The sequence below is a fragment of the Dasypus novemcinctus genome, chromosome 21 (genome assembly GCF_030445035.2).
Source record: "Dasypus novemcinctus isolate mDasNov1 chromosome 21, mDasNov1.1.hap2, whole genome shotgun sequence".
In the NCBI taxonomy this organism is placed as follows: Eukaryota; Metazoa; Chordata; class Mammalia; order Cingulata; family Dasypodidae; genus Dasypus; species Dasypus novemcinctus.
The window spans coordinates 13,713,993-13,739,270 of NC_080693.1; the positions used below are offsets into that span (position 1 = coordinate 13,713,993).

General features: G+C 47.1%; 1 protein-coding gene across 1 annotated transcript in view; it reads left to right on the forward strand.

The window, feature by feature from the left end:
* NT5M (5',3'-nucleotidase, mitochondrial) overlaps window positions 1–25,278 on the forward strand; it is a 54,759-nt gene that overhangs the window by 17,513 nt on the left and 11,968 nt on the right. The window contains exon 3 of the mRNA XM_058283333.2: window positions 3,833–3,893. Within this exon, the coding sequence (XP_058139316.1) occupies window positions 3,833–3,893 (61 nt within the window). The remainder of the gene's footprint in view (window positions 1–3,832; window positions 3,894–25,278) is intronic.

Below are 25,278 nucleotides of genomic sequence, written 5' to 3' on the forward strand. Positions count from 1 at the left end.
TGTATATTCTTAAACAAAATCCAAACAGTGTGAATATACATCATAAAATGAGGGCTTACCCCGACTCCCTCTCTTCCTTCTGATAGGCCCCTCAATCCCACTCCTATTTTTTAATTATTATTACTGAGCTGCGGTTCATGTAACATAAAATCCACCATTTTAAAGTGTACAATTCAGTGACATCTAGTACATTCACAGTGTTGCCATTAGTTCCAGAATGTTCTCTGCACCTCCAAAGGACACTTTGTCTCCACTGAGCAGTCGCTCCGCACTTCCCCTGCCCCAGTCCCTGATGACCCCCGCTAGCTGCCCTTCTGTGGATTTGCCTCACGTGTGCGCCACTCTCTCTTCCCCTGTGGACGTGTTTTGGTGCGCGTGCTTCCAGCTGTTTTCCAAATGCGTTTACATATGTATCTGTCTATAGATTTATAAGGTTTTATGTTTACCCAGCAGCCAGAGTCACCTTTTTAAACCAAATTCTGTCCTGACGTCAGTCCCCTGCTTAAAACTCCCTCTTGGCTTCCATCGTTACAGAATTATGACCCGAATGCAGTGTGGCCTCCTGCGCTGGCCTCCCACGGTCACGGCACTCCACTTCCACGGGCCGGTTTCCTGCTCACGAACATGCCGAGATAGCTTCAGGTCCAGGGGCCTTCGTCCTGGTTGTTATCTCTTTGGGATGTCTCATCCCTGCTTCTTCACGTGACCAGATCATTTTTGTCCTCCAAACCTGAGCACTTTTGAGTGTCACCTCTTCAAAGAGGCCTCCCCTGACCTCCTTAGCTAAGGTAGCTGCCCGCCTGATACTCTAGTATGACTCTGAGTGGAGTCGTGTGCGTGTCTGTCGCCTCCCCTCTAGAATGTCAGCTCCTGGAGGCCAGGCATTGTCTTGGTTGCGGCTAAGTCCTCAGACCCCAGAGCAAGCACCGGGCGCATGGCAGGGGCTTGACTATTAGCTGAATGCACAACCTCCTATGTGCCTAGTCACACAATAGTCTTTGGATTTTTTTTTCCTTTTTTTTTTTTTTTTAAGGAAGTACAGGGGATTGAACCCAGGATGTCATACATGGGAAGCAGGTAGTCAGCCACTGAACTACATCCACTCCCCTGGGTTTTTTAAAAATAAAATGTCAAAGGGATCCTTTATATTACTCTGTTGCTTTTATTTTCAAAGGAAAGAAAGATACCTTTCCATCTCAATACTGTAAAACTATTGTGTTCCTTTTAATTCCTGCAGATATATATCACTGTAATTTCCCTAATGATTTCTACCGGGACTCTGGTTTCTCACTTCCTTTCTTGTGTGCCAGGGCTGCCCTGAAAGTCTCTGCCCATGTGCAGGTGTTTCTGGAGGAGGATGGCCTCGCTAGATTGGGTCAAAGCCAGGCCATTGGGAATTTTCTTTTTAACTTCATTGAGGTGAAATTCACATAACACAAAAGGAACCACTTCCAAGTGAATGTGTATTTCATTGTGATAGATATTTGGTGATACGTGTTACTTTTTTTTTTTTTTTGAGCATATTTCACCCCATAACATCTCACATAGTGCATAACACATGAAAGGCCCTCAGTGGAAATGAATTCTCCTTTGAGATCTGCAAAGCAACAAGTGCTTGTAACTGGCTTCTGGGATCTGTTCCCTATGATGAGGTCAAAAATGTTTGCTTTATAAAAAAACATCTTATTGTTAATTTTGGAAAATTAAAATACAGACTCAAAGGCCATTTATAACTTCCCCACTTGGAAACCACCAGTTTTAGATTTTGGTGTGTTTGAGTTTTCTTCTTTATTTTCTTTTTTCTTCGATAGTTGACATGCTTTAAACATGATAAATATGAATCAACACACATTTTAAGCAAAGTTTGTTGAAACAAGTGTATGATGTCCTGGGCGCCTACTTTTGAAGAGGGCACCACCCATTTAGAAGGATAAATTTAAATGTGCTTAAACCTGCGTTAGAACACTGGACTCATAACTCTTTTGTTGAGCCAGAATAAGAGGCAGTTCATTCATTTACTCATTCACTCAGCAAATATATTTCTTACTGTTACAGCAAAGCCAGGAGTTCTGAACGGTAGAAACTCACAACCGGCTCTCCAGAAAGGTGGATGAACAGTCTTATTATGTGTGGGCCCTGAGGAGAGTCAAGCTCCAAATTCTGAGCCCCGTTTTTCGTTTTCATAGGTTTATATAGGATTTCAGGTGGGATCAGCATAACTTTTGTCCCTTGGCTAGCGCGTTGCTAGGGGAAATTCTGCAAGGGGGGTTAGCGAGGCAGAATGCAGCTGCGGGGTTGCGGGCTGGTTCACAGAAGGGGAGAAGTCACACGTTTGATTTCTTTCTACTAGGCCTGTTTCCACAGGCTGATTGACAGAAACGGGCAGGAGTTATTTATTTGATATTCTCCTGCAAGGCAGGCCAGGCCCTCACAGGTGATGCACAGAAGCGGGGGCAGGCGTGACTTGTTAGATGTTTTGCAAGGTTACGCTTTTTATCCCTCAACATTACCACTTCATGCGTACCATTAAGTTGAGCACGGGGGAGGCATTTGTAAATCAGACATCTGAGCTATACTTCAGGGGGCTAATTTGCTAAAGAGAAAATATTTTTTTAAAATTAGATAAAAACAGGAAAATCCAGACTTCTACAAGCCTCAGTTTGTGAAGCAATAGATGCAGGTCCAGTGGCTACTTGAGGATGATGCTTGGGGCAGAGGGCCCTGTTGGTGAGGGCTGGGGCCCTTTGGTCTGGGGGCTGGAGGCCAGGCCCCTGCGGCCCCTGCTGCCCAGCTCTCCGTGGGCTCGGCAGCTGAGGCACGAGGTGCTTGGGCAGGGAGCCTCCTGGAGAGCTCCCCAGGCCTGCCCCACAGTGTCTGACAGCGTGACCCCGTGGGCTGGGGGTGCCCTGGGCCCTCTACTGCGGAGGACTGGCCACACACCGCTGAAGAAGTCCTTCTTCCTCACAGGTTTCCTTAGCTTCCACTTTTGTGTGGTGCGAGGCGCCGATTCTCCCACAAGTCACTCTCTCGGCGTCTTTTTTTAATGTTTTTACTCTAGCAACACCTCTACGGTTGGCATTTCCCGCTAGGACCGCTGTCAAGTGGGCCATTCGGCAGTGTTAATGACTCTCCATATTGTGCGGCGCCCCCATCTCTGGCTCTTGTGAATGCCTCCTCTTGTTAAGTGTGTCTTTCTCTACCATATCCCAGGGGGTATCTGGTTAGTTCAGCCACCCCGTGGGGTCAGGCAGGCAGACCCAGTGATAGCAGATGCCTGCCGCTGTTGACTTTCTGTGGCCACAGGTGGGCCAGACAGGGCTGCCCAGGTGATGGGACAGGGAGAAACCATGTAACTGAGGCCTCTGGTGTGGAGAACAGCGCAGGCCAGTCCATTTTCCCATGCTAGGTGACGTGGTTCAACTCTAAGAGAAGCAGGAGCAGAGGCAGGCAGGTGGAGGAGGCCCAGCAGGTGCAGAGGCAGGTGCAGGAGGCCCAGTGGGTGCAGAGGCAGGTGCAGGAGGCCCAGCGGGTGCAGAGGCAGGTGCAGGAGGCCCAGCGGGTGCAGAGGCAGGTGCCGGAGGCCCAGCGGGTGCAGAGGCAGGTGCCGGAGGCCCAGCGGGTGCAGAGGCAGGTGCAGGAGGCCCAGCGGGTGCAGAGGCAGGTGCAGGAGGCCCAGCGGGTGCAGAGGCAGGTGCAGGAGGCCCAGCGGGAGCAGAGGCAGGTGCAGGAGGCCCAGCGGGTGCAGAGGCAGGTGCAGGAGGCCCAGCAGGAGGCTGTAGCGGAGGCCCAGGGAACCTCAGCACCCAGGCTCACTCTCCTCTTCTCCCTGCAGCACCGATGTCTTCATCTGCACAAGCCCCATCAAGATGTACAAGTACTGTCCTTACGAGAAGGTAAGACATGGGCCGTGCCCTTAGAGGAGCCCTGCGTGCTGGCTTTTCTCACCTTGTCCCAACCTGCCCTGGGCGCCCAGAGCGTCCAGCCGTGAAGACGTGGGCCCTGTCGCTGGCCTGCCTGCCGCCCCGGGTCTCCCTCCCATCTGCAACCCCCATTTCCCTGCCCATGCTTCATGCTCCAGATGTTCTCTAGCTGCTGGAGTGAAATCCTCCGTGGATGGAGCCAGGTGAAGACCCCAGGCCCTCTGACAAGGGTGACCCCTGCAAATGTCGGTGAGAAGCAGTTTGTCCGATGAGCCCTGTCCCACAGTGGGCTCCGCAAGGATGAGACAAGGAGAGAGAATTGGTCTGGGGAAGGTGCTGAGGCAACCCACGCGTAAATATGCGAGCACGGGCATTTACACGAAAAGCCTTACAAAGAGGGAGCAGTCAATTCCTGTTTTGTGCTTCATAGTCTGTATTGCAAAAAAATGGCATTACATGGAGTGGAGATGTTTCTGGAAATCGGGACCCTGTGAGAAAAGGTGTATTGCCCAGGAGGAGGGTGGGCGTCGAAGGTGGGCTCGGGCCCCCTGCGCTCCCGGAGGCCTGGCCAATCCCCAGCCCCAGGAAGGTGGCTCGTGGACACCTCCGGCGTGAGTTCTTTTTCAGAGTTGTCAGGTTTTGCTTCCGCTCTCCAACTCCTTAGAAACAAAATTTACTCCTTCCGCCGACGTCGCGCGCCTCCTGCGTGCTGCGCGCCTGCGCAGCAAACCCGAGGCCGCCGCGTGCCCCGCGCACTTCCCAGGGGCCCCGCGACGGGCCGCCGTGCCGCTGCTTGCGCATGCGCGGTCCCCCTACGCGGCCGCCCCCGCCCCGGCGTGCGACGGGGTTGCGCTCAGGGCAGCGCCCGGGCTTGGTGAGCGCCGAGCTGGGGCGCAGTGCGCGTCCGCGTTTCTGGTGCAGCAGTGGCTCCCAGGGTGGGGGTCCCACGCTGGCACAGTAACCCTTGAACCTGTTGGAAATGTGCGTTTCGGGGCCCCGCCCGGACCTCGGGAGTCAGGCCCTCTGGGGACCGCAGGCCGCGTCTCCGGAAGCCCGCCCGGTGGTCCTGACGCGAAGTCGAGGTCCCCAAGGCCACTCCGAAGTTCAGGCTCTCACGGCGGGGCCCACAGAGCCCAGAAAGCCGTTCCACGCACCGCGAGCCCGCAGCGGCGTGGCGCGGACGGCACCGAGCTCCCCCCGCAGCCGCGGGTGCCGGCAGGCGCGGGATGGCCCGCCCGGGACCTCGCGGGCCTCGGCGTCCAGAGGCTGACCGGGGCGCCGTCGCGCAGGCGGGGGTGGCTGCCCCCGTGGCCGGCCCTGCCGGGGCTCCAGCCCCTCCAGAGCCGGAGCTGGTCCCGCAGGCCCACAGCCCCCCGCGGCAGATGACACGGTTGGCAACCACTGCCTGGTATGTTCTGAGGCCCCCAAGAGAATAAAGACCCTCTTACCAGGCAGGACATCCCCAGGGCTCAGAGGTGACCCCGCGGGAGCCTGGGCAAAGGGCAGCTTTTCTTTGGGCGAGGTCATCCTTTACTGCTACAACCCTTAGTCTGAGAACCTTGGCGTGGAGTCACGATTTCAGCTGCAGCTGGTACCGGGTGGACAAGATGATGCTCGGGAGCCGATGTAGCTCAGCGGTTGAGCACCTGCTTTGCGTGTCCTTGCTTCATTCCCCAGTGCCTCCAAAAAAACAAAAACCCAAAAAGACAATGGTGCAGTACTTGCTGAAGACGAAGAGGACTTTCCCATGGATTCAGTGATCTTTTCCCATGGACTGTGTCATCTTTATGCTGATGGGGCCCACCTGTATACCCTTATTCCCAGACCCTCCTCCAAGCCCCAGACCTCTCAGATTTAATCATCTGTCCCGGGAGTACTGGCTTTCCCACCCGCGTTCGTCTTCCCCGTCTTCCTAAACGGTGGTTCTGTCCACCAGTCTCTTGGGCCTGGGGTGTAGCAGCTGTTCTTGGTGGCGCTCTCCTCTCGCCTCAGGAGTAATCCTTCCTGAAGTCCTATGTGCCACTGAGTCCCTTCTTAAAGCCTGTTTGGCAGCTGCCTACTTCTCTCTTTCCATTTCCACCACCCCAGCACTTCTTTCCGGAATGACTAACATAACCTCCTAAACTGCCTGCTCATCTCAGTTCCACGTAAAGCCAGAGTAGATCTTTTGTAAAGCAGACCATGTCCATCCCCTACGTTGAAACCTTTCAGTGGTTTCCCACCGCACTTCGCATAGAATTAAAGAAATAAACAAAACCCCCCCAAAAAACCAAACCCCTGACCCTGACCCGCGAGGCCCTGCCTACTTCTTCAACCTTGTCTTAAGCGGCTCTCCTCTCCATCCGCGCTACTCCAGGCTTTTCTTTTTCCTTGAGCGTGCCAGGCTCTTTCTTGCTTCCTGCCCTCTGCTGAGAATGTCCTCCCCCACCTTTTTGGTGTGCCGAGTTCCTCTGTGAGCCCTGGCTTAGATTTCCCCACACTTCCTGGCCATCCTCTCTCAGGTATATTCCATCTCTCAGCTCCTTGTTTACTGTGTAACACCAGTCACCATTTAAAATGGTTTTATTTCTTTGTATAAATCTCCACGGGGGCAGGGACTCTGGCCATCCTGCTGACAGCTGATCCCCAGGGCCTGGCACCCGGGAAGCACTCCATCCTTGTTGGAGGGACACGTTCATCGGTGCAGCAGACGTTTACTGACTGTCTTTTAGTAACAGTGCTTGCTGTGTGTTTGCCACCTTTAATGGGCCAGGTGTTATTCCTTCATAATTGCCTTTATGCTCGCAGCGGCTCTGAGTTTGGCAGATGAAGCAGGCATGGCTCTCAGCAGTGGATTTACTTGCTGTAGTTATTGCTTGGCCCTTCTGCTCCAAACCCACATCCCCAAGCACTCCGGTCTCCTGAGCCTCTAAGAAGAAAGGGATAGCGGTTAGGACTTCATAGTTGCAAGCATCATAGACAGACTCCAGCTAGCTTAAGCAAAAGCAGAATTTGTTAGAAGGATCAGAGCACCTGAGGAAAATCTGAAGCACCAGACGTTAGACAGATCAGGAACTGAGACTCTCCAGAGTAGAGGAAGCCAGGAGAGCAGACGGCCCCTTCCAGAGACTCCAGCTCAGTTTATTTTCTCTTTGGGTTTCTTTACCCCAGATTGTGGTTCCCAGGAGAGAGAGGCTGGCCAGCTGAGTATGTGCCCCGTGCCTGACCCTCAGCCAGGGGCTCGACAGTCCAGAGGCCACGTAATTTACAGCCAAGGGGTGGCTTTGCAGAGGACAACTGAGTTCTTGTTATCAGAAGGGCTGCAGAGAGGACAGATATCCAGCCAAACCCCACCAAAAACCCAACCCATATCTACAGCCCTGCCACCTGGAGATGGAAACATTGTCAATGTTCTGATGTGTTTCTTTCCAGTTTTTTTTTTCTCCTTACTACCATAGTTTTGGGGTTTTTTTTAGCATATTTTCTGTCATCAAGCATTCTTTTTCAAAAACATGCCTTTTCAGTAGCAGATGTCTCATAAATCTATCTTTGTGTGACTGTGTCCTCGCAGCAAATTCCAAGAAGAACTTACTGGGTCACACGGGAAAGGAAGGATTTTGATATAGATTACCCAGAAACTTGTGTGGGACAGTGGCCAGAAATGCCCCCCTCCTAACCTGGGCCGAGCAGGCTGTGCGGGCCGGCGGATGAGAGAAGGTGGCACAGTGGGAACGCAGATGTGGAGGCAGGAAGTTGCAGTCTATTTGGGGAACGTTGGTTTGCAGCCGAGGGAAGTAGGGGGGTCTGGCTGGAAAGTGGGGCTGGAGCCGGGCTAGGTGAAGTCAGATCCTACATGTCCTTAACCCCTGTTTTAGCAAAGGGGCGCTGATGCAAAGTACCAGAGCGCTGTTGGCTTTTATAAAGGGTGTTGATAAATTTATGTTTATAAATTATATAAATATATATATTTATATTATAATTTATATTTACAGTCAAAAGGCCCTAAAGCATCCAACTCAAGGTTACTTAAAAGGTACTTTCTCACCCAGAGTCTGTCGCCACGTGTTGGAGTAAGATGGCTGCCGTCTCTGCGAGGGTTCAGCCTTCTTAGGGCCTCATGGACCTGGCATAAGGCTCATTGCTCTCCCTGGGGCTCGTTTCTCTCTGGGCTCAGCTGCTGTGCTCTCTCCACAGGCGCAGCTGTAGACCATCAGGCTCATCTCTCTCTGCTGGGCCAAGTCTGTATAGAGCACTCTCTCTTCCTGCGTATCTTCTATGTTCTTCTTCTCCGTGTATTTTCTTCCCTGTCTTTGGGCATCTGTTTATATAGCCCACAGCTGTAGGGTAGTTGTAGGCAGAGATCCAAACCAAGTCACCCTAAATGTGTGATCAGATAAAAGCCCTAATCTTGATTTAATACAGTAAAAGTAAAATCTCTGATTCTAATACAATCACATATGTCCAGAGGAGCAGACCAGTTTACAAACACAATCCGGTATCTATTTTTGGAACTCATAAACGATGTCAAACTGCTACAACCCACATCACAGTTCAACCGAATCGACACGCTCTGCTCCAGGAACTAAAAAAGAAGGGGATGGGGGAGTCTGTTCTCTGTCTTGTGAAAAAAGAAGGTGGCTCTGCCCCTGCCATCCCACCGCTCAGGGATGGCGTCCTCCTGTGCTGGGGCCCTCTTCCCCCTGGGGGGCTGCTCCTGGGGGTGGGGGTGGGTGGGCGGTTGGGTGGTCTCAGCCCCTGCACAGTTGAGTGTGTTGCCCCCGTGGCAGCCCCTTCCACACCCAGGATCCAGAGCTTTCGCGGAGCTGCCGCCTCAGACCAGGGCCCGCCTTGGACTGGCACTGTTGTTCAGAACTGGGGCTTTCCTCACAGGTTGATTTCCTCCAGAGACCCCGTCCCAGGGTCTTTATGTAGAGAGTTAGAGGTGGATTATGTTCTTCACAACCCAAATATGCTGGCAAGCACTCTTACTGAGTCGGTCGTCTCCGCCATGCCATCGCTTATTTATTCTTCGTCTTAAACTTCTATGTGCGGACTCGTACCACTCCCGTTTTATGGATGAGAAAACCAAGGCACAAAGAGGCACAAGTCGGCAGCAGGAAAGTACCGAGTCAGACTTGGACCACAGCTCTGAAGGCTGCGCCTGCCCCTGTCGCCTCCTTCTCTAGCGCCCTCCACCCCAGCTTGCCAGGGCCGCCATGACCGATGCCATGCAATGGGCTGGCCCACAGAAGTGTCGTGGTTTTCAAGGCAAGAAGTCCAACATCGAGATATCAGTGAGGCTGCGTTTCCTTCCGGGTCGGTGGTGGTTCTGGAACGCTCAGTCCTCCATCACAGGGGCAGTCCATCTCTCTTTTCTGGCTGCTTCTGCCCTCAGGCTTCTATTGACTTCTTTTTTTTAGGAGGCATGTACATGGGAAGCTGGCACCCAACCACCGAGCTGCATCCACTCCCCAGTGAGAGCTGGTTTTTGCGTTTGTTTTTAGGAGGTACCAGGGATCGAACCTGGCCCTTGTATGTGGGAAGCAGGCACTCAGCCACTTGAGCTACGTGCATTCCCAAGGAAATATGTTTCTTTATTTTTTCAGGCAGTACTGGGGATTGAACCTAGGACCTCATGCATGGGAAGCAGGTGCTCAGCCAGTGAGCCCCATCAGCTCCCTGTTGACTTCTGATCTATGGTTTAAGACCCACCCTGGTTCAGTTTGACCACACCTTAACTACTGTGAACATCTCCAAAAGCTTCTGTTTACAAACACAGGAAAACATGGGTTAAGGTGGGAACCTGTCTTTTTTTTTTTTTTTTTTTTAAGATTTTTATTTTTATTTATTTAATTCCCCTCCCCTCCCCCGGTTGTCTGTTTTCTGTGTCTTTTTGCTGCGTCTTGTTTCTTTGTCCGCTTCTGTTGTCGTCAGCGGCACGGGAAGTGTGGGCGGCGCCATTCCTCGGCAGGCTGCTCCCTCCTTCGCGCTGGGCGGCTCTCCTTACGGGGCGCACTCCTTGCGCGTGGGGCTCCCCTACGCGGGGGACACCCCTGTGTGGCAGGGCACTCCTTGCGCGCATCAGCACTGTGCATGGGCCAGCTCCACACGGGTCAAGGAGGCCCGGGGCTTGAACCCCGCGGACCTCCCATGTGGTAGGCGGACGCCCTAACCACTGGGCCAAAGTCCGTTTCCCTAGGGAACCTGTCTTTTGGGAGGTACATGATTCAATCCCCAACACTACCTGCCTTAGTTTGCCACAAGTCTGCCGACGCAAAGTACCAGAAATGGGCTGGCTTTTATAAAGTGAATTTTTATTTTCTTTTTAAAACTTTTATTGAAGTATATCATACATAAACATACATAAACAATGAATGTAGTAGTTGTGAACTTACAAAACAAACGTACAAAACATCATACAGGGCTCTCATGCCTCACCCTACCACCAATACCTTGCGTTGTTGTGAAACATTTTTAACTAATGATTAAAGAGCATCCTCACAATATTACTACTAACCAAAGTATCTTATACTTGATGTATTTTCCCCCAAACCCACCGTTATTATTATTTAATATCATTTATACCTGAACATACATGAACAGTGTATAGTTAAAGGTTGTGAACTTACAAAGCAAACACGCATAACATACAGGGTTCCCATACATCAGCCTCCACCAACACCTTGCGTTGTTATGAGACGTTTGTTACAAATTATGAAAGGATATCAAATCTTACTAACTATAGTCCTTATCTTACATTTGGTGCATTTCCCCCCCAACCTACCCTATTATTATTATTTAAGATATATTTTTATTAGAGAAGTAAACTTACAAAACAGTCATGCACATGTGCAGAATTCCCATACAACACCCCTTCAGTAACACACCACGCTGTGGTGGAACGTTTGATACAGATTGTGAGATAGTATCATCAGTCTGTTACCACTAACCATGGTCCATAGCCAACACTGGCGCACAATTCCATACGCCCCTGTTATCAGCACAGTTCACCTCTGGCATTGATGCAAGAATATTACAGTATTGCTGTTAACCACAGTCCATAGGTCACTCCAGTTGTATTTTTCCCATGCTTCTCCACATTCTCACCACCCTGCAATAGTGAAGTACTACTGTTCTAGCTCACAAAATACGCTTTTTTTTTTGAAAACTGAGACCATGGATTTTTATTTATTTATTTTTCGGAGATATCAGGGATTGAACCCAGAACCTTGTACATGGGAACCAGGCATTCAACCACTGAGCTCCAGTGCTCCCCTACACACAGTACACTCTTACATCTGTACCATCACCCACAATTCTCATTCACCTCACTGTAGTTACTGTGTTATTCAGTCCCTAGATTATGCTCTAGCTTTCTTTCAATTGATATTTACATCCCTAGACTACCCTTTCAGCCTCAATCCTATTTATAAACTAGCTGTTACTATAATGTGTTACCATCAACTCTGTACTTTGCCACCCTTTTACAGTAAAGCTAGCTAAAACTTCTCCATACATTAAGCATCCTAGTCCATCCCTATCTTCCTTTTATGTCCTTTAGGAATCCACCAACTACCACCAGGTCTTGAAGATATTTTCTACATATTCTTCTAGGAGCTTTATGGGTCTTACTTTTATATTTATATCTTTGATCCATTTTTAGTTAATTTTTGTATAAGGTATGAGATAAGGGTCTTCTTTCTTTAGCCTATGGATATTCAGTTCTCTCAGCACCATTTGTTTAATCGACTGTCCTGCTCGAGCTGGGTGGGTTTGACAGGCTAGTAAAAAGTCACTTGACCATAGATGTGAGGGTCTTTTCTGAATCATCAGTTTGGTTTCATTGGTCTGTGTGTCTGTCTTTATGTTCGTACCATGCTGTTTTTACATGCATGTAAAACAGGTAATATGATTTAAAGTCTGGAAGTGAGAGTCCTTCTCACTTTGCTTTTCCCTTTTAGGATGTTTCTGGCTATTCAGGACTCCAGGTGTGGGCAGCAATCTGTTCCATGAGGGTCCAAAATGACTGTACTTGCCCCAGTAGACGCCCACCTATTCAGTCTGTGCCAGCCGAATGTACCTGCATTTACCCGGAGGGCTGGTGTAGGTCCTGCCAGCTTCCTCCCCGCCAGAGGTGGGGCTGTGGCTTAGGCTAGGCTGCAGTCTGATCTGGATGGAAAGAAGCTGGTCCCTACCAGCACAGTGATTTTTAGTCAGCCCGGCTTCCCCTCATGCTGGGGGTGGAGTCAAAATGGTGGCCACCAGCCTCTTTCTGACTTGGACAGGTTCAAACTCAAGCTGGTCTTAGGGTTATACTTTAGCTCACTGAATTTACTATCAGTAGCTGAGGTTGTTGCCCAACCATCTCTTCCTCCCCCGTTCTTGGGGAATGGTGCTTCCAGTTCCAGCAACAGACTAGCTCCCGAGGCAGCTTTTGCCACCAATGGGCAATGGAGTGCTCTACTTACGAATCTTTTCTGCAGGTGAGCAATCTCCTCCTTCCATTCTTTCAAGAATGTTGCTGGATGCGCTTCTGATCTGAAGCCCCAAACAGGTGCTTTAGATAGCTCTGGGTGATTACTAACTGTAATTTTTTTCCTAGGAGCTGCCATCTTACTGGTTGTCTATAAAGGAAATTTTATTTGGGGTAAACAACTCTGAGGTCATGAAATGTCCAAATTGAGGCATCAGCAGAGATGCTTTCTCACCGAGTCAGCTATTGGGGATCCTGGTGTCCTGCCGTGTGGGGAAGCAAGATGGCGGCCAACCTCCGCCTTCCCCGCTGGGCTCTGTGCCTCCTGGAGCCCAGCTGTGGGCAGTCAGGCGTGTGGCTTGTCTCTCCAGCTGCAGTGCAGGCCCAGCCTCTGGGGGCTTTGTGCTCAAGCTTTGGCTGCTAGCGATCCTTGAGTTTTCTCACATGGTAGGACCAAAAATAGTGGTTTCCTTTCTTTGTGTGTCTCTTCCTCTGTGTCTCCATTTATGTAAGGCTCCAGTAAGAGGGCGGAGACCCAACATGAGTCATGCCTCACTGATGCAGTCCAATTAAAGTTGATCTGATCAGGTTTCCTAATCAAAGTCCCTTAATACAACCTAATAGAATAGTTTAAGAAGATAATCTCTTTTTGGGGTTCACCTAATCCAAACTGTCACACCACCTAACTTGAAACTTTAGTAGGATGACTTTTGCTCTTTTCCCCAGTGAGAGAGAATAATAATAATGATAATTTTTTAAACCCATGGCAAATTTTCCACACACAGATGTGACATTTTACTCTTGCTTTTCTTGTGTAATGAGGTGAGTCTTCACAAGCTGATCTAAGTGAGGTGCTTGGACAGCACCTCTTAATTTGAAGTCTCATTTCCAAATGACATGTCTTTCAGAATATTCTACTTTGATTTTAAGAATATATGTTAAAAGATCTCCACCCTATAATAAGGCTGTGGGAAAGAAATCCTACCAATTGAGCCCTTTCATTTAATCACCTATAAAAATGTCGACCATTTGTTGAAGTGAAGAAGATAAGGAATTAAATTTTCTTACACATTTCACACCAAATTGCTCCCCTCCCCCTAGCACATGGACCTCTAGTAAGACTTGTCCTAAAAGTACATTGCTTCCATCACTTTCTCTTGCCACCAGAAGAAGCCAGAGGTTCTTTCGGGAGCCTCTGTGAAGGCCGCGCTAACCAGCGTCGTCAGGAAGCCATGCCTGGTGGTGCTTCCGCACTTGCCGCCTGGTCTGTGGGCCCCGCCTGTCTAGAGCTGATGCCTAGGGGGATATTTTGGTCCTCACTGGTATTTGTAAAAGACGGACTGTTCATGCTCAAGGACACAGGGTTTCCTTTTGGGGTGGTAGGAACGTTCAGGAATTAGTGGTGACGGTCGCCCCCAGTAGTGAATATACGTGGACTTGTACACTTTAAAATGGTGTATTTTATGTTATGTGAATTATATTGCAATTAAAAAACATGGTCGTCCAGATAGCTAATAGGTCCAAAACTGCTGCTGCTCCCCTGGTTAGATCTGCTCAGTTCATTACCCTAAATAGGATTGTTACTGTGGGCCAAAGTCCCGGCTCAGGCTTATTAAAGGATTTTTTTAAAAAAAAATTTTGTTTCTTCCCTCCCCCCTCATTGTTTGCGCTCGCTGTCTGCTCTCTGTATCCATTCCTTGTGTGCTCTCTGCATCTGCTCGTTCTCTAGGAGGTACCGGGACCTGAACCTGGGACCTCCCATGTGGGAGAGAGGCACTCAGTCGCTTGAGCCACCTCAGCTCCCTGCTTCGTTGTGTCTCTCGTTGTGTTTACTCTTTGTGTCCCTTTGTTGCATCAACTTGTTGTGTCAGCTCTCTGCTCCAGCCTGTGGTGCCAGCTCGCTGTCTTGCTCATCTTCTCCAGGAGGCACCAGGAACCTAACCCAGGACCTCCCGTGTGGTAGGCAGATGCCCAATTGCTTGAGCCACATCTGCTTTCCTAAAGGGTTTTTTAGGATTTTTAAAAGGATTTTTAGCATCTAGAGTCAGGACATTTTTTCGGACTGTCTTGGGATCTGCCCATTTTAGTGGAACGGGCCTTTTGAGGAGGATTTCATCCTACGTTTGAACAGCAGTGGCCAGGTGTGGCACAGGGATCCCTGTTTCCAAGCTGCGCCCTTCTCCCTGCCCCTGCGAGCTGTGTGGCTCTAGGCGGGGGTCAAGCAGGACTGGGGCTGCCCGCCTCCCCTGCACATCCTGCCCCCTGTTCCTTCCCAGCACTGCCAGCTTCAGGGCCCACCTCCTCCCGCTCATCGTCTTCATAATCAGCATTGTCTTTGCGCCCATGACTTCCTGCTCAGACCTGTACGAGGTCCTTGGAGAGATGCCTCCCTCTGAAGTGCTTCTGGTAATTCTTGTGCCACATGTAGTTTAGATTGAGTTTTACACATCTCCATTCTGGCTCCTAGCAAGGACGACACCGGTTTTACTCTTGGGTAAATTGTTTTTTTAAAATATATTTTTATTTTTTTTAAAGGATACATAAATCACATAAGATGTTATATTAAAAAATATAGGAGATTCCCATATGCTCCACTGCCCATACCCCCCATTTTTCCCACATCAACAACTTCTTTCATTAGTGCAGCACATTCATTGCACTTGATGAATACATTTTGGAGCACTGCTGCACTGCATGGGTTATAGTTTATGTTGTAGTTTACACTCTCTCCCAGTCCATTCAGTGGGTTATGGCAGAATATATAATGTCCTGCATCTGTTCCTGCAATATCGTTCAGGGCAACTCCAAGTCCCAAAAATGCTCCTATACGACACCTCTTTTTCCATTTCCCTGCCTTCAGCAACTCCCGTGGCCACTGTCTCCACATCAATAATATAATTTCTTCCATTGCTAGAGTCACAATTATTCTATAGTAGAATACCAGTAGGTCCACTCCAGTCCATATTTTATTCCCCAGTCTTGAGGACCCTGGGGTGGTGATGACCTCTCCACCTCTTAATTGAGAGGGGACTTTTGATCCCACATGGCTGATGAATGGGACTCTCCTGCTTGCAGTTGTAGACTCTCTCAGTTCCTTGGTGTGGTGGTTGTCCATCCTCAGCTCCTTGTTAGCTGACCTGGTGAGTCCAATGGACTGGAGAGAAGGTGTTGCAACTCCGCTGAGGCTCAGGGCCCAACTGGCACGTGGGCAGCCCAGAGATTCAAGTCTCCTGAGCATACATCCACACCAACCCCAGCGCCAACCACAGGTTCAAAAGGGACAGAACAGGCATGTGTAGAGAAGTCACATCTGAGTCCAACTCTGTCACACTCAGGAATACAAATTCCAAAGTAGGGCCCACAGGCAAGGCACTGCACTCCAGAGCCATCTGCCATGACCCCAGAGACCTGGGTGTCTCTAGCCCTCAGGAGCACCAGGACCCGGGGTTGTGTCTACTTCGGCTGTCTTTGAGATCCTGCTGAGACATGCAAAAGCGCAACCCCTCTGATGACTTCCCGGCTCATTTTGAAGTCTCTTAGCCATTGTCTTTACCAGTTCCCCCTTTTATTCAAGGTCTTTTTCAGTTGCATATACTTGGGCAACTTTTGATTCTTCACTTCATTCATCCTGAAGTATTTTATTCCCAAGTGTTTTTAGAAGCCAAAATTATAATCACATGAGTAATGGGCAACCCTTCTCTTCTAAAACAGGAACTAATAATTAAACCTAACATTTTCAGATAGGGCTGGTGGAAGTAAATCGATAAAAGCTTTCTGTTTGGCAATTTGGCAGTCTGCTCGAAAGCCTTAAAATTGCCATTATTCATTCATTTTGTTTTCGTTTTGTTTTTGTTTTCAGGGGACACTGGGAACTGAACCTGGGATCTTCCATGTGGGAAGCAGGTGCTCAGTGGCTTGAGCCCACGTCTCCCCTGTTCATTCATTTTTGCATCATATTTATTGAGATATTAAGTCAAATTCAGTAAAATTCACCCCTTGGAAAGTGCCGTGTCCGAGCCCTGCCTTGGACTCCGCTGCCTGGGCTCTTCGACCGTGATCAATTACTTAGCTCTCCCAGCCTTGGCTTCTTGATCAATAAAGTTATGGCTACAACTTCCACAGACAACATTAATAATCAGAAAAGAAGCCTGCGTAACACCTAGCCCTGCGCTTGCCGCACTGTAGGTCTTTCAGTCAGTGTTCTCCCCTTTTCTTCGCTTCTTCCCCCAGCACCCCTCCCTGCCGCCCACCAGAGGGAGAAAGGATGAACATAATCTCACCTTTCCAAACACAGAAAGCTCAGAACATTCTACTGTGCCTTAGTTTTCTCCACCTTCTTGGATTCTCAGGAGAAAGAATTTATGTCCAAAGTTGTTTTCTTTAATAATTTTTAGAAAATATTTTTTTGTTGCCTCCCTCTCCCAGATGGTTCCCTCGTCTGCCTGCTCATGGCCTGCTTGCCGTCTCCAGGAGGCACTGGGAACAGAACCCGGGACCTCCCACGTGGGAGGGAGTGCCGACGGCCTGAGCCGCCTCTGCTCCCACAGGCCGCGGCGCCTGCCAGCTGGTGGCATCTGCTCGTTTAGGCGTCTGCCTCACTGCGGCGGGCGTGGCGTCTGCTCGTTTAGGCGTCTACCTCACTGCGGCGGGCGTGGCGTCTGCTCGTCTCCTTTAGGAGGCACCGGGACCTGAGCTGGGACCTCCCCATGTGGTAGTGGGAGCTCAACTGGTTGAGCCACATCTGCTTCCCCAAAATTGCTTTTAATAACGATTTTTTAAAAGTAGTAAATTATAGAGAGGAAATTCAGTGAACTGTGGATGTTTCTTTCACCAATTTTTCTCAATTTTCCAAATTTTCTTTGGTAAACTGTTCCTTTTGCAATAAAAATGAAAGTATATTTTATAGGTGTTCTGCAAAAATTCATGCCAGGACTCGAGGGCTCTGCTTGGAGGGGGAAGGCAGAGGCACCACTCTGTGCCTTGGGCTCTGGACACCCAGGGGGAGGAGGAAGGCAGGGCAGGCTTCCCTGGGGAGGTGGGGATTGAGCTAAGTCACGGAAAGTGAGAAGGACCTAGCCAGAAAGAAGCGGGAAGGGCATCCAGAGCAGTGGGACGTGCGTGTTGCATGCGCAAAGACCTCAAGCGCGGTGGGAGAACATGGGGTCAGGGTATTCTGAGGTGAGAGAGAAGCATTTAGAAATGAGGCAGAATGGGTAGGGAGGGACTTGCTTTAGGCTACAGTTACTGCGGGGCCTTTGAGGGGGTTTAACACGTCAGCCACAAATCCCAGGGAGAGGCGTGTACACATGGTGTACCTTTTTTATTGCTGTTATAAATTATGAACAAAGGCCCATAACTGCCATAAAATGCCTGCTCCTGAGAGCCCCCACAGCAAGGCGGGGACTGACTGGTGGAATCCAGTCCCAGCCCAGAGGCAGTTTAGAAGCGGTTTTTCCTAAAATAGGACCGCAGTGGAGCTTGTTGCATCGATGGACTCCTTCTGGGGTGAAAGGCTTCTCTGGTCCGTGCACTGCTGTTTTACCCACTGCAGAACTTCTTGCAAAACTGGAGTCAGTCCTCTCAAACCTTGCCACTGCTTAATTAATTAAGTTGATGTAATATCTAAATCCTTTGTTGTCATTTCACCCATGTTCACAGCATCTTCACCAGGAGGAGATTCCATCTCAAGAAACGACCTTCTGGGGAGCAGATGTGGCTCAAGCGGTTGAGCACCTGCTTCCCACATGGGAGATCCCGGGTTTGGTTCCTGGTGCCTCCTAGAAACAAGAAAACAAACAATGAGCCAACAAACAAAAAAACCAACTCAGGGTTGCTGATGTGGCTCAGTGGTTGAGCGCTGGCTTCCTCCATACGAGGTCCCAGTTTCAGTCCCTGGTCCCGGTACCTCAAATAAAACAAAACAAAAAACCACACTTCCTTTGCTCATCCATAAGGAGCAACTCCTCAACCATCAAGCTTCGTCATGAGATGGCAGCTCTTCAGTCCCGTCTTCAGGCTCCACGTCTACTTCTGATTCTCCAGCAGTTCCCACCACATCTGCAGTTACTTCCTGCACTGAGGCCTTGAACCCCTCAACTTCCATCCATGAGGGCTGGAATCCACTTCTTTCAAACTCCTCAAGGTTGATATTTTGACCTCCTCCCATGAATCATGAATGTTCTTAATGAACAATGGTGAATCCTTCCCAGAAGGTTTTCAATGGACTTTGCCCAGATCCATCAGAGGAATCACTATCCATGGCAGCGCTAGCCTTAAAGAAGTGTAGTTTTAAATATTAAGACTTGAAAATCAGAGTGATGCCTTAATCCGTGGACTGCAGAATGGATGTTGCTAGCAGGCCTGAAAACAGCATTCATCTCGTGTACAGCTCCATCTGAGCTCTTGGGTCACCAGGTGCATTGTCAATGAGCAGTCATATTTTGAAAGGAATCTTTTTTTCTGAGCAGTAGGTCTCAGCTTTACTGAGCAGTAGGCTTCAATTCAGTAAAGCATGTTGTCGATAGGTCATGCTGCTATCCAGGCCTTGTTCAATTTAGAGAGCCCAAGCAGAGTGGTTTTGGCATAATTCTTAAGGGCCTTAGGATTTTTGGAATGGTTAGTGAACACTGGTTTCAGCTTTTAAAGTCAGCAGCTGCATTAGCCCCTAACAAGAGCGTTGGCCTGTCCCTTAGCCCGGAAGCCAGGCATTGGCTCTCCTCTCTAGCTGTGAGAGTCCTAGAGGGCATCTTCTTCCAGTTTCCATCTACACTGAAATCTGTTGTTCAATGCAGCCACTTTCATCCATTATCTTAGCTGGATCTTCTGGATAACTTGCAGCAGCTTCTACATCACACTTGCTACTTCACCTTGCACTTTTTAAAAAATATCTTTTTATTAGAGAAGTTGTAAACTTACAAAATAATCATGCGCATGTGCATAATTCCCATACAACATCCCTCTACCAATACACCACACTATTGTAAAACATGCGTTACACATTATGAGATAACATCATCAGACTGTTTGCACTAACCATGGTCCATAGCGTATGTTTGGTGTATTTTTTCCATATCCTCCTATTAACACAGTACATCTTTGGCAAGTGATGCAAGAATATACTATTCCTGTAGTCCATAGATTGTCTTTTTCCCATGTGCCTTCACATTCTTACCACCTTGCAAAAGTGATGTACATTTGCTCTAGTTCATAGAAAGACATTCTTGTATTTGTACTGTTAACTACAGTTCTCATCCACCTTGGAGTCACTGTGTTATTCAGTCCCTAGATTATCCTCTAGCTTTCTTCCAAATGACATTTACATGCCTAGACTACCTTTTTCAGCCACAATTCCATTTATAAACCAGCTGCTTTAGTTCTACTCACTGTAATGTGTTACCATCAACTCCGTCCATTTCCACACTTCTACTGTCAAGTTAATTAAAACTTCTACATGTTAACATCAGTACCCCTTCTCAGCCCTCCTCTTATCTCCTAATAACCTGTACTCTAGTCTTTAACTCCATGCATTTATTCTTTGTATTTAGTTCCTATCAGTGAGACCGTGCACTATTTGTCCTTTTGTGTCTGGCTCATTTCACTTAGCATGTCTTCAAGGTTCATCCATGTTATCATGTGTCCCAGTTTAATTTCTTCTTACAGCCTCATAGTATTCCACTGTATGTATATACCACATATTGTTTATGCATTCATCTTCACCTTTCATTTTTGTGTTATAGAGACAGTTTCTTTCCTTAAACCTCACAAACCAACCTCTGCTAACTCAAACTTTCCTTCTCCAGTTTTTTCACCTTTCTCAGCCATCATAGAATTGAAGAGATTTAGGGCTTTGAAAGTTCTGGATTATTAGATTTTTAAAAAAATTTTTTATTTTCATTTGTTTCATTAATTTTGTTAGAGAAGTTGCAGTTTAACAGAATTACCATGCATAAAATATATAAGATACCGAGTTCCCTTAAAATCCTTATCTGATATGTGGTTACCATGCTTTTATTAACATCTTGAGTAAGGTACATTTGTTATAATTCATGAAAGAACATTTTTATAATTGTACTATCCACTATAGTCCTTCTTTTATAGTATGGTTCACTGTATTGTACAGCCTTATGTTTTTTCTGTAATTTTTTTTTAAGATTTATTTATTTATTTAATTCCGCCCCCCCCCCCCCCCCCCCCCGTTGTCTGTTCTCTGTGTCTGTTTGCTGCGTCTTGTTTCTTTGTCCGCTTCTGTTGTCGTTAGCGGCATGGGAAGTGTGGGCGGCGCCATTCCTGGGCAGGCTGCACTCTCTTTCGCGCTGGGCGGCTCTCCTTACGGGGTGCACTCCTTGCGCGTGGAGCTCCCTATGTGGGGGACACCCCTGCGTGGCACGGCACTCCTCACGCGCATCAGCACTGCGCATGGGCCAGCTCCACACAGGTCAAGGAGGCCCGGGGTTTGAACCGTGGACCTCCCATGTGGTAGACGGAGGCCCTAACCACTGGGCCAAGTCCGTTTCCCTCTTTAATTTTTATTCCAGTAACATATATATGACCTAAAATTTCCCTTTTTAACCACATTCACATATATAATTCAGTGCTATTAATTACATTTACACTGTTGTGCTACTATCACCACCATCTATTACCAAAACTTTACAATCAGCCCCAACAGAAATTGTGTACCGTTTAAACATTAACTCCCCATTCCCTACTGCCAACCGAAACCCTGGTAACCTATATTCTAGATTCTGACTCTATATGAGTTTTCTTATTCTAATTATTTCATACTAGTGAGATGATACAATATTTGTTTTTTTTATGACTAGGTTATTTCATGCAGCATAATGTTTTCAAGGTTCATACATGTCATGGCATGTATGAGAACTTCATTCCTTTTTGTGCCTGAAAAATCTTCCATTGTATGTGTATACCTCATTTTGTTTATACAATCATCAGCTGATGGTAACTTGGGTTGCTTCCATCTTTTGGCAATTGGGAATAATGCCGCTATGATCATTGGTGTGCAAGTATCTGTTCGAGTCCCTGCTTTGAATTCTTTTGGGTATAAAATTAGTAGTGGAATTGCTAGGTCATTTGGTAACTCAATACTTAGTTTTACGAGGAACTGCCAAACAGTTTTCCACAGTGGCTGCACCATTTTAAATTCCTACCAGCAATGAATGAGTATTCCTATTCTCCACATCCTCTCTAACACTTATAATTTCCAGTTTTTTTAATAGTAGTCATTTTAGCTATTATTTTTAAAAAATTATATGATCCAGTACATTTACCTGAGAAATGTTTTTACTCAACTGTGTTTTCCTTTTAGTTTTTCGTTGTTTATATTTTCAATTATTAAATACACAAAGTAAAGTTTTAAAAAATCCTTATTGGATATGTGGTTACCAAGTATTTTCTCCCATTGAGTAGGTTGTCTTTTCATTTCCATGATAAAGTCCTTTGGTGCATAGGATTTTAAAATTAATTTTGATGAGGTCCCATTTATCTATTTTTTCTTTTGTTGCTTTTGCTTTGGTTGTAAAGTCAAAGAAACCATTGCCTAACACAAGATCCTGAAGATGCTTCCCTATGTTTTCTTCTAAGAGTTTCATGGTCCTACTTCTTATATTTAGGCCTTTGAGCCATTTCGAGTTAATCTTTATATGTGATGTGAAATAGGGGTCCTCCTTCGTCCTTTTACATATGGAGATCCAGTTTTCCCAGAACCATTTATTGAGACTATTCTTTCCCAGTTGAGAGGGCTTGACAGCCCTGTCAAAAAATCAGGTGGCCATAGATGGGAGGGTCTATTTGAAATCTCAGTTTGAGTCCATTGGTCTATATAACTATTCTTGTGCCAGTACCATGTTGTTTTGACCACTGTAGCTTTGTGATAAATTTTAAAGTCACTAAGTGTGCATCCTCCTACCTCGCTCTTCCTTTCCAAGATGGTTTTGGTTTTTCAGAGCCCCTTACCCTTCCAAATAAATTTGTTGACTGGCTTTTCCATTTCTGCAAAGTAGGCTGTTGGAATTTTGACTGGGATTGTATTGAATCTGTAAATCATTTTGGGTAGAATTGACGTCTAGACAATATATATTCTTCTAATGCATGAGCATGGAATGTCCTTCCATTTATTTAGATCTTCGACTTTTTTAAAAAATGAATTTATTTATCTTCCCCCCCCTCATGGTTTGCACTCACCGTCTGCACTATGTTTCCATTTGCTGTGTGCTTTCTGTGTCTGCTTGTCTTCTCTTTAGGAGGCTCTGGGAACTGAATCTGGGACCTCCCATATGGGAGAGAGGTGTTCAATCACTTGAGCCACCTCCACTCTCTGCTTTGTTGTCTCTCTCACTGTTTCCTCTTTGTGTCTCCTTGTTGCGTCATCTTGTTGCATCAGCTCGCCGCACCAGCCTATCTTACCAGTTCACTGTCTTGCTTGTCTTCTCTCGGAGGTACCGGGAACCGAACCCAGGACCTCCCATGTGGTAGCCAGGAGCTCAGTTGCTTGAACCACATCTACTACCCTTTGATTTTTTTTCAAAGCAAAGTTTTGTAGTTTTCTGTGTACAAGTCCTTTTCATCTTTGGTTAAATTTATTCTTAGATATTATTTTCTTTTAGTTGCTATTGTAAATGGAATTTTTTTTCTGGATTTATAATGTAATGTGTAGAAGAAACATTACTGACTTCTGCATGTTGATCTTGTACCCTGCCGCTCTGCTGAATTGATGAGCTCTCTTAGCTTTGTTGTAGGTTTTCTGAGATTTTCCATTTCTAGGATCATGTCATCTGCAAATAGGGAAAGTTTTACTTCCTGTCTGATTTGGATGCCTTATGTTTCTTTTTCTTGCCTAATTGCTCTGGCTAGAACTTCTAGTACAACGTTGAATAACTGGTGACAGTGGGCATCCTTGTCTTGTTCCTGATCTTAGAGGGAAAGCTTTCAGTCTTTCACCATTAAGTAGGATGGTAGCTGTGGGCTTTTCATATATGCCTTTAATCACGTTGAGGAATTGTCCTTCTATTCCTATTTTTCTAAGTGTTTTTATCAAGAAACGATGCTGGATTTTGTCAGATGCCTCTTCTGTGCCAGTTGAAATGATCACGTTTTTTCCCCTTTGTTTTGCTTGGGGTGTAACACATTAATTGATTTTCTTATGTTGAACCACCCTTGTATACCTGGGATAAATCCCATTTGATCATGGGGTATAATTCTTTCCATGTGCTCTTGGGTTAGATTTTCTCCTATTTTTTGAGGATCTTTACATCTATATTCATAAGAGAAATTGGTCTGTAATTTTCTTTTCTTATACTGTCTTTATCTGGCTTTGGTATTAGGGTGAATGGGTTAGTGTTTCCTCTTCAATTTTATTTTGGAAGAGTTTGAGTAGGATTGATGTTAATTCTTCTTGGAATGATTGATAGAATTTACCTGTGAAGCCATCTGGTCCTGGACTTTTCTTTTTGGGGAGTTTTTTGATGATTGATTAAATCTTTTTACTTGTAATTGGTCTGTTGAGATCTTTTATTTCTTCTAGTCAGTGTAGGTTATTTGTGTGTTTCTAGGAATTTGTCCATTTCATTTAGGTTATCTAATTTGTTGGCCTACAGTTGTTCATAGTATCCTCTTAAGAAGATCCTTTATATTTCTGTGGGGTCAATAGTAATGTCCCCCCTTTCATTTCTGATTTTATTTGCATCTTCTTTATTTTTTTTCTTTGTAAGTGTAGCAAAAGGTTTATCAATTTTATTCATCTTCTCAAAGAAACAACTTTTGGTTTTGTTGATGCTCTCTACTGTTGTTGTTGTTCCCTAATTTATTTCTGCTCTAATCTTTGTTATTTCTTTCTGCTTGCTTGGGGTTTGGTTTGCTGTCCTTTTTCTAGCTCCTCCAGGTGTGCTGATACGTCTTTGATTTTAGCTCTTTCTCCTTTTCATTTTAAAAAATTTTTTAAAAAGATTTATTTTATTTATTTTTCTCCCCTTTCCCCCCCCCTGTTGTCTGCTGTGTCCATTTGCTGTGTGTTCTTCCGTGTCCACTTGCATTATCCTGCAGCACTGGGAAACTGCATCTCTTTTTTGTTGCGTCTTCTTGCTGTGTCAGCTCTCTGTGTGGCGCCACTCCTGGGTGGGCTGTGCTTTTTTCACGCAGGGCAGCTCTCCTTGAGGGGCGCACTCCTTGCGCATGGGGGATCCCTACGTGGGGATGCCCCTTCATGGCACGGCAAGGAGTGCGTGACAGCAGCACTGCACATGGGCCAGCTCACCACACGGGTCAGGAGGCCCTGGGATCGAGCACTGGACCCTCCATATGGTAGACGGATGCTCTTATCAGTTGAGCCACGTCTGCTTCTCTCTTTCTCCTTTTTATTTTTTATTTTTATTTTTTAAAATATTTATTTATTTATTTCTCTCCCCTCTCCACCCACTCTGGTTGTCTGTTCTCTGTGTCTATTGGCTGCGTCTTTGTCCGCTTCTGTTGTTGTCAGCGGCATGGGAATCTGTGTTTCTTTTTGTTGCTTCATCTTGCTGTGTCAGCTCTCCCTGTGTGCAGCACCATTCTTGGACAGGCTGCACTTTCTTTCGCGCTGGGCGGCTCTCCTTACGGGGCGCACTCCTTGTGCGTGGGGCCCCCCTACGCGGGGGACACCCCTGTGAGGCACAGCACTCCTTGTGCGCATCAGCACTGCGCATGGGCCAGCTCCACACGGGTCAAGGAGGCCCGGGGTTTGAACCGCGGACCTCCCATGTGGTAGACGGACGCCCTAACCACTGGGCCAAGGCCGCCACCTGTCTCCTTTTTAAATGTAAGCATTTAGAGCTACAAATTTCCCTCTCAGAATTGCCTTCACTGTATCCCACGTGTTTTAACATGTTTTGTTCTTGTTTTCATTCATCTTAAGGT